This window comes from Cariama cristata, unplaced genomic scaffold, assembly GCF_000690535.1.
Source record: "Cariama cristata isolate BGI_N322 unplaced genomic scaffold, ASM69053v1 scaffold7630, whole genome shotgun sequence".
Taxonomy (NCBI): Eukaryota; Metazoa; Chordata; class Aves; order Cariamiformes; family Cariamidae; genus Cariama; species Cariama cristata.
Window position 1 is genome coordinate 1 of NW_009594001.1, and position 10,298 is coordinate 10,298.

The 10,298-nt window shown below is 40.1% G+C and overlaps 1 protein-coding gene across 1 annotated transcript in view; it reads right to left on the reverse strand.

The window, feature by feature from the left end:
- Positions 1-8,547: 8,547 nt before the first annotated feature.
- Positions 8,548-10,298, reverse strand: part of LOC104158592 (protein FAM46C-like) — an 8,378-nt gene continuing 6,627 nt past the window's right edge. Inside the window, exon 2 of the mRNA XM_009696288.1 lies at positions 8,548-9,815. Within this exon, the coding sequence (XP_009694590.1) occupies positions 8,621-9,796 (1,176 nt within the window). The 5' untranslated portion in view covers positions 9,797-9,815 and the 3' untranslated portion in view covers positions 8,548-8,620. The remainder of the gene's footprint in view (positions 9,816-10,298) is intronic.

Sequence of the window (10,298 nt, forward strand, 5' to 3'; positions counted from 1 at the left end):
GACTTTTCCACTGATTTTAAGCAACCTGAGAGCCCTTTGGACTGACTGCTAGCCCTCTACAAGGATTCGAAGACCTAAAGCCATTAAATAGAACTAAACTGCTAATAAAATCTGCAATATTTTCAAGCAGGTGTCAAGGAAAATGCTGTATCCTTCAAACCAATTTCTCCCCACCATTTTAATTCAGAAGCTGTTTGCTGGGAGAACGGCCGCTTTGGGGAACGCAACTGCTGAGATTCTCTGATAGTTAGCAGGAGGTGGCATGTATTTTTATTTTCCATTTCAGTGGATGTATTTTTATTTTCACGCTGTTGTTGCACAAAGTCTCTGCACATCAGTGAAGGAAGGTAGAGAAGTGCTTAATTATTTAATAAGGGATGATTAATGAAATAATAATAATTGAAAACAGCCCCGTGACTTGGGTATTGACACAAGGAGGAAAGAGTTGAATTCATCCCATCTCAGCTCCAGCGGTGACCACGTCTCTGTTCAGCACACACATCCCCTCGCACTCACCGCAGGACCAGCCCCGAAGCAGAGCCCCCTCCCTTCGCCATCACAGGACCCAGCTGCCATGGTGACATCTCATTAGTCACCCTTTATAAAACAAATTATTTTCCTTTTGTTGTTTAACACAAACTTGTATTGACTAATACACTGTTATGCAAATCCAAATCACCGTGAAAGCCAAAATACCCTTAGATTATTTGCACCCCGCTATTCAGCACCACTAATGGGGGAGATTGATGAGTTTTTCATATTTCCCAAACACTGAATTGTATTTCATGTGACGGGGCTCCCTGTAGTACGGTCTTTGAAAAACCCTCAGGGGGAGGTGTCAGCCCAGATGTATACACTGGACATCTAAAAGGGAGGTTTTTGATGCTCTGCTCGGTGTTTTAAGCCGTAAGGACATCCCAGCACAAATGGGGAGGTAAAAGAGGGAGCAAAAGCAGGGAAAGAAAAAGAAAGTGTCAGAAACAAAGAGAGAAGCAAACAAAAATATTTTTCACCTAAAGATGTTAAAAGCAAGTTTTAATAAAGACAAATCACTCCGTTTTTAAACCTGAAGAACAAAACCACTTCCCATGTTAAAATATTTTTGTTTTGTTCTTCACTGTTAGAGTCGTTAGGCATTGGAACAGGCTCCCCAGGGAGGTGGTGGAGTCACCATCCCTGGAGGTGTTCAAAAAACGTTTAGATGTGGCACTTCGAGACATGGTTTAGTGGATTTAGCGGGCACAGTGGCATCGGGTATACGGTTGGATGTGATAATCTTTGAGGTCTCTTCCAACCATAATGATTCTATGATTCTATTATGTTTTACTGTAGCTCTGCTTTATAGTCTAACTTAATAGCCTTGTGGACTCTGAGAGGAGTCAAACCTTCACTAAAACACGCTTCTCCCACAGGTTTTCTTTAGTTTTTGTACCATGACCTGTTTGCTTGTTATGACCTTACTTAGAAACCATGGGGAAAAGTCCCATTTCCACTGGGAAAAGCTCGTAAACGTGCAACCGGCTGTGTCTCCGTGGGTAGCCCCAGGTGAAGCACGTGGGCGGCTTGCACGTTGGATGTAAAGAGTTCTGACGCTCTTGTTTCCTATAATAAGAATTGAGAAATTCATTGACTGAATACATTATTTAATGAAAGAGCTAATCGATGCGATAAATTATTTAGAGCTCAGTGTTAGACCAGCTGTGCTTGTCCCACCCTATTAAACTCGACCACTGCGATGCCGTTTCTTATTGTCATCTTTCTGCCTCTTGATTGAAAACACGACTGAGTGTTTGGGTTGGAACTTACAGTTTCATCAACTTCTGAAGAAGTGTAACGGGTTGTTTGTACTCGAATACGAGAAGTTCCCAGCTCTTTCTTCTGACCTCACGGGCTATATAAGCTGTTCGAGGCAGTCAATGAATCCAGACCCTCGATTGGAAAATGTCATTACCTGGGAACTGCCAGGGAGAAGCAGGCAATACAATAAAAAGCGATGTATTTCAACATCCATTTTTATCCTTTAGGCAAAACTGCGAGCTGCAATTTCAGCCTATTGTCTGAAAAATGTCAGGAGCCGATAAAACCCTGGAGGAAGAAATTGTTGGCATAAATGGTGAGAGCACCGTGGGGTTGCATCAACTTCTCGGGCTGAGATTTGTCATGCTCCCAACACAGCAAAGCCGGCACCGGGCAGCTGCCGAGGATGCTGAAACGTTGCCGGTTGTGTGTGTGCAGAAACACAGGAACATATGGGCAGCATCGTGCTCCTGTCTATTCTAGAAAGCAAAACAGAACAAGTGCGAAATAAATTCATATCAACAACAGGATGAGAATATTTGCAGGAAAATGAAATATAGGATGGGGGCGAAGGGGCTCACATTGGAGGGCAGGGCTGGCAAGGGAGCAGGGCTGCATCTCAGTGGGGTCTGCAATGCTGTCTGTATCCACGTACACCCAGCATACAAGGAAAATATGAAAAAAAATTACATTAACCAGTGTACATACAAGCACACACTTGCCCAGAAACAGACATGCATGTGATCTGGATCCAGTTCTCTGGAGGACTTTTTTTAATTTTCGTTTTGTAATACATAGCTGAGTGAGCAGCCTGCGAGTGTGTTTATTACAGTATTGAATTGCTTTCCATGGTAACTAACTGTGATTTCAGAAACACAGGTTCTGCAATGGTACAAGATGAAATGGAGCTGAATATGGAAGCAGCTGGTAAGAAGAAAATCACTTGCTTATGAAATAGTATTTAATGATGAAGACTGATGAGGCAGAAAAAATGGGGGGTGGCAGGGACTAGAAAACAAAACAGCCCTCTGTTACCTTCATGTATTTCCTCAGATTTTGAATTCCTTAGGAAAGCGTCTGTTGAATATTTAAGGAAAGGAAAACCTCCTGTGTGGGCTGCCTTCTCGTTTCCCCACTTGCCATTTTATTAAGAGACAGACTGTTAAAAATCTGGCTGTAAAAAAAGAAAAGAAATGGTGAGGAAATGAAATTATAATTAAATGGTTATTACTGGTTGAAAAAATAGGAAGGCTTTTACAAAATTTATGCATTCCACTATGAAAAACAGGTGAAAGAGCAGGTTTTGAGCAATGTTAAAAAAAAAAATAATTAAAAAAAGGTTTCCCCAGACTGTGGGTATCTCACTGACCTCCCGCACCCAGAGCTCGGGAGAGCAGCGGGTGCCCAAGGGAGAGCCGAGCAGAGCCGGCTACACACACACGAAGTGAAGTGGTAAAACATTGAAGACCATTTTGAGTCAATTTATGAGTGTCCCTAAAGCAGAGAGGAAATTTGCAGATTCTCCTTCCCATCCCTTTAATCTCATCAGGGGGTTGATAGCAAAGGGGCTTTGGGATGCAACTCGAAGGGGCTGGCGAGGGCACGGGAGCCTCTCCGGCATCCTCAGCCTGCCGAGGCACACCAACCCCAGCTGTTTCTGCTCCCCAGTTCCACCGAATGGCAGCATCTTTGCCGTATGCGAACCGCAGCCCATCTCTTGACTGCACAGTCAACACCGCAAGAGGCTAAAGGCAATAAACACCCAAGTCAGGAATTTCTGAGCTCTCACATGGGGCTAAAACCTCCGGCATGGTCCTTCCCATCCTCTGGAAGGCACCGGAGGGTCTGTGGGGTCTAACAGTGTATTGACAGCCCCAGGAAGAAAGAACAATATTGCCTCATCCTTTTTAAAAAATAGGATTGAATTAGTACGCGGTAGTCCAAAACCCAGCCCGTGAAACAAAAAAACCCAGCCAACAAAAAAACCTCAGCCCCAAAACCCCCCAAACCAGCAGAAAATCCAAGTAAGCAGCCAGAAATGGAGCTGTGATGGATGTGGCTATGTCGCCCAACTGAAAACTCAGAGTTTGTAGGAGTTTCTCTGACCGCGGTCCAACATCACTGGCATTGGCCGTGTTCATACTTGACAGAAATTCTACAGGCTGGATAAATATGTGTTTAGATTTATGGGAATGTGCACGCAGCGTAGGTAAAATGTGTTTTTAGGCACATGTAAAGTCAAATCATTTGTTAAGTATTAATTTTATTTACCCGGCAGACAATCATGGTTTTATTATATAAATATATATCTAGGCACTTAAAATGTGAATATTTGACACAAGCCTGCTTGACAACTAGCGTAGAGCCATTCAAATGTATCAAAAATATTCATGATATTCAATCCGGTCGTTCTGTAATGTTCAGTGTAGGTCTGACAGTGGATCAGCGGTAAATCTGAGCTGGCGGTTTATTGACCTAACGAACCGTAACTGAATCTTTAGCACTCTTGCAGTTAGAATATGCCAGTTTGGCTGCTAGAAGAAGCCTGCATGCTAGAATTGACGTCCCACCAGAATAATGAAGGTATTACAAGCAAACCATACATTAAACAAGAAAGTTATTTTAATGATCGCTCCCCAAATACCCAAAGGCACTAGTCAACACAGTGGACTAATGACCTACAAGTTTGTGTGATTAGTACACATTTTTAGCATTACAATATTTTTTCAACAGCTTCAGATGGCACATTAAGTGAAATACTTCCTCTCTCATCTGCAACAGCTTTGTCCTGAATACCCTTCCATTTCTTTAGTTTAACAGAAAAACGTATCAAACAAAAACTGAGCTGTAAGAATCATGCTGACCTGCCAAACTCTCTTTGCTGTCCTCTCTCCAGATACTTCTGTGAATCATATTGAATCCACACCTGTGTAACTCTGAATTTACGTTGATGTAACTTCTCTAACATCACTCAAATTACGCAGCTAGAAAATTGAAGTGACGTGGTGGTAAAACAGACCCATTATTTCACAGATCTGCAGGCCCGGTGTAACACAACAGACTATATAACATCTTGACTGAGGACAATTTTACATTTCTTTTATCCATTGCAAAAACCTTTGTAATGTGTCAAGTATAAAGCTCACAAATTACATTTTAAAGGAACTACCATAAAGTATATGCTTCAAATAGACCTTCTACAATATAACACAAAATTCAAATGATATTTTTTAGGAAAGCACTTGAAACTTTAACACTTAGGTCCTGACAACATTCGATTACTTAAGCTGTAAACATTAAGAAGTTTTATGTGGTTAAATAAAATCAGTATTACAATTTCCAGGTATTATAATTATGGAACAGATTGTAACAATGAGATATAATTATAATGTAAACATGAAGCTCAGGAGACTGGTACTGAGAAAACTCTCTCAATTCTTCCTAGATTTATATCTGCACATAGTAAAATCAGTAACAACTGGAGAAGAGGTTACAGTATTTCATCTTGCATATTGATATCAATGTTTTGCAAGCAGCAGTCTATACATCATCCCCTTTTTAATATTAGTTTGCAGAACCACTACTACCTTGAAAAAAAAATCTCCAGGTCAAATACTGCTGCCAGGTATCAGTATAACGTTTGGAAGGAAATATTTAAAACCATCAGATTTTGTTAATTGCCTGTGTATGTGTAGATATGTGAGATTTTATATATGTAAGCATATTCAAAATCATAAACCTCACTTAACCTCCAAAATTGAACTACCTCTAGGTAAGAAATACAAGACCTTTTTTAAGAAATTTAAAGGGTTTATTTATACCTGAGACATTTTTGCATATTGATGTCTTTGTACCTTTACCTCTAGGTACTCACCTAAGTCTTTGACTCTTTTCTGGGGTCTCACACAAAGCCCATTACAGTTAGGGGCATCTTTCCACTAACTCCATGGACTTTGCTGAGTCCTTCCTTATCTAGCCTAGATGTATAAACAGAGATGTAACAGAATTAAATATATATATTTAAGTAACCAGTTGCTGTACAAGCAGACAGGCTGATTTATACAAAGCCACAGCTAGTTCACCATTCCTGATACTTTTCACAATGTCTGATGTAAAAAAAAAAGTATTCTAGTCCTTTTACAGGGTGATACATGTTTCTATTTATTGGTTAAAGAAAAACTTTTTGAACTATTTCTCCAGGTAACGGATCATTGAGTATATGTGACAGGCTGAGAATGCTCCTTTTTGGCTCACCTGTTTCCCAGTTCTTAGGAAGATCAACCCATTTCTCCACCCAGCAAGCAAGGAAACCAGAAGTTGAGGAGTAATAAGTTGATGTGGCTACGTTACATTAAGGTCAGCGGCCAATGCAGATGGACCGAGATTTTCAAACAAATTCAGGGAGTTTAGGAGCCCAGTTCCTCCTGAAACTCAAGGCATTTGAAGAGCTTTCGGCTCTTCAGCCCTGCAGCTCACATGAGCTGAGTGTTGAAGCGCAAGCATTAGCAGGGACATAACCTACAAAAGGCTCTTACAGAATTTCACAGTGCTATTTAATTTGGCAAATACCAAACTAAATTTAAAGGTTCCCTTTGTAATCTAAACAGTTCAAATTAAAAAAAAAAAAACAAAACAAAAAAAAAAAAAACCAAACCCAAAAAAGAATCCACCGTGTTTCACTCCATTTTCTTTCTGACACGGGGAATTCCCTAGAAGTGCTTACATGCAGATATAGTGTTATCATACCTGATAACATAGCAATTAGAATTGCTGATTTTATTAAATATAGTTTAGCCAATGGAAAGATACTAGTGGAAGTGAAATAAAGTGTGCTTTTAGACACAGAGTTGGACATGCTTGGAAAACCAGCAAAAATAACAGTACTATGTTCATGAAAGACATCACAAAATGAATCAGCTTCCAAGTAGATTAGTGTACCCTTCTTATGCTGCAGAAAGTTGGGGCTTTTTTGCACTATATTTTACAGAAAAGAGTTGACTTTACTAATGATCATCAGCAAAGTTGTCTTTGAACAGATCTTTGTTCTACTGTACAGGCATACAATGGGAAAAAGGAAAGCTACATTTCACTGGCAATAGGACTTCATAGACCTTAGAAATTTTAGAAATGCTTGTTTAAAATAGTGGTATGTAGCATATTTCTGTGTAAAATAAATAAAACACTCTTTACCAAGTAGAAGAAATTTCTAAGACTTGACACCTGTTGTAAATAGATAAAATGCAGTCCATGTTTTTAAACACGAGGAGCATGAGGACATACAGTGATGCACCAGCAATGAACTCGTAGTACGACACAGTGACATGTTAAGCATCAGATGTAAGAAACTCTACTGCTTGCATTTCCAGTTGGCTGTTCCAATCTTACCCATTCTTACCCAACCGCACTGATTCTAAATCTCCTTTTCATGCTATTCCTTCTTGTACCATATTCAGCACTTGAACCAGAGGAGTTTTGGTGAGAAGACCTTAGATCCATCTGTCCCAAACCCGCTCATACTGAAGCAAACAGCGCACACCTCTCCGACCTCCAGTGCTATGAACACTTTGTGACCCATCGGTGGGGTGCGGAGGGCACGTGTTTCCCTTTCTGTAAATCAGGAGCTCTTTGGCATCATTGCCAACACCACTGTGACTTTCATGGAGCAACTGGCCCAGGGAGGCACTTATGTGACATGTTTAAAACTTATCTTTGGTAAACACACACACACAAACTTGTAACTAAGGTTTTACTTCCTGATTGTAAGAGAAATCTTCATTTGCTACTAGTGTATGTGTGCAGGTATCTAAACATAGAGAGGACACTGCTAGTATAAAACATTTTTCCAAATGCCACTGCCAAGGATTTGTTTTAGTTCACCTAAGAAACAACACAGTCCTGGGCTTTTTTTTTTTTTTTTCCTACCTCCCTTTATTATGCATTAAAGCATCTCTGATCAATAACAAATCTGCAATAGAAAGCAAGCCCTATGTGCTCAATTTTCACCTTCTCACTCATTTTATTACCTTGTTTTTCAAGACCAATTTAATCAGAATAGTTGTATCTCTTACAACTTCCATTATCTGTGAGGCAGATCTTGGGGTCCAACGCTGCATTACTTAAGCAGCCAAATCTCTCGCTCGGATCAGTGGAAATTGTGAATACACAAAAATGTTGAGTCTGCTCTCGGTAGGGATGTTTCCTGCTAAACATTACCAAACAGTACTCTGGTGAGGAGAGGGACCTCGCGTCTTTAATTGGGCCTGAAGCGTGATCGGACCAGGGCCTGTAAAGCAGAGCTCAAACCACCAAGAGACAGCCCTTCAACGCATATTTTCAAAAGGTACTGCAAAGAAATATTGCAGGAACCACATGGGTACAACTGATGGATGAGCTAGTTTAATCTGCCCAGAACACTATCACTTCTAAAATTAGGCATTTCTATTGAGAGGTATTTTATTGGCTTAATTTTTCAATTACGCTATTTAAATTTTGTTCAAGAATTTTTTAGAACCCAGAACTTAGTGCATTTCATTTTATAAAACTAGAATAATTTAGATCCTTCTTTTTTTATTGGAAAAAAAAAAAAAAGTATAGCCCAAACACCCATAAGGGTATAAATACTTGACGAATGATAGCTGTTTCACTTGTTTTATGATCTGCTTAACAGTGATTTAGACATTGATCAACCAAATAACTTTGGCAACTTGCACAAAAATATGTCCTTAAATCAAAAGTGATGATAAAACTTGCTTTAATGATGCTTTTATTACGGAGAGAACTGGAAAAAGAGAGGAGTGTAAGTGCTGCGGAGGTCATCGTATTCCTAAACCATGCCGCTTTGCATTTGTATGAGAAATGGGTATGGCTGGTAGATGATAGGTGGTTGTCCGTGAGCAATGTAGTAATTGCTGAAGTTTCTGTCACTGATATATGGAGCAGGCTGGTAATAGCATGTTACATTGGCTGCATTTGGGATGATGTTTTGTTCTCCGAGTACTTTTAAAGCCAGAATTGTGATCATATTCAGAGTTTGTCTTCGTTCATGTCCCATGAGACAGACTGTGCTCTTGTTTACAACTCCACGTAGAGTCATCAAGTAGTCATACTTGCTTTTCTCTTCCCCAATGAAGTGGTTGCGCAGGTAAGACTCAATTTTCCTTTGCTGCTCAGCAACATCTGGAAAATCAATGAAGAACCTGGAGCACATGTAACGTTCCAGAGATTTAATTTCAGTCTCATCTGCTGGCTTAAAGTCACGAACCAGGAGATTGCTGTACTTCAGAAGGCCACCTCCTCTGATTTCCTCCGGGTTCCTTGTGGAAATCAGTTTGTATTTTAAGTGGTCCATTGCTTCGTTGAAGTCTCCATACATACTCTCGGCGATGACAGTGGGGTAAGAGTCTTCTGTCAGTTTGCAGTCTGTTGCTCTGTAAACATTTAGTATGGAGTCCAGTATGATTTGGAAGGAGTCCACGCTAAACTCAAACTGCCGTCTGAGCGAGTTGACGAACTTTAATTCTACATTCTTGCCGCTGTTGTTTGACAGCGAGATGAGACTCCAGCGATCGTGGTTGGTGGAGACTTTGACCATCTTCTGCACATAGGCATCCTTCATGGTCTGAGCAGTGATTTTTTTCTTATTAACACATTTTGGCAAGAAGTCCAATAGGCAATTAAGAACTGCTTCCTTAACGACCTGGAACTCGAGCTCACTTGGAAGTTCCACCCCAAAAATGACGTCTAGGTCCTTGTAACTGGTTCCGTTCTGCTTTACTAGGATGTGACTGGCTGTCGAACCGTTCAGGCGGATATCTCTAACATTGATTTTCTTTTCAATGAGCTGTTCCTTTACCAGATGAATGATATGCTTCGGCTTTACATCCAGTGTTGGAAAATTTCCTCTCCCATGAATAGGTATGACCTCAGCTAAAACTTGATCCAGGATTTTAATCTGATCCCAGGTGAGACTACTGAATCTGTGGTCTAAGTCCTCAGTCATTGTGATGTCGGTTGGCTAACTAGGGAGAAACAGAAATTAAGAGACAAATGTTAGAACTTGCTCAAACACAAGAAAGCCTGCCATTTCACTCGATTATAACAAACATATATCTTCCTTCCTCAGTGCAGTGACAAAGCAGTTCATTTTAGAGACACAATCCCAGCTAACAGTCTGAGTCAACCAGTGCACTTGTCACAGCCTTTTAATTGAATTTTAATGTACTCGGGTTTTAATCCTGCTGAGAAACCATTGTCTTATTGTATTATCCGTGACTCAAAGTAAATGCAAAAACCTTATAGACTTCATTTAAAACTACTCAAAGGTTAATAACATTAAATACTTGGTGCTTATAATGAAATTCCAAATAAATTTCACTGTGAAGAGCTAAAATGAGCAAAATGAGCAAATTTGTTCTTTCTGTCCTGCCTAGAAATCTTCCTCTATCTTCAGTGACTTGCATACTTAAAACTACTGAAAGACCAGGAAGCTTTTTTAAAAAGCA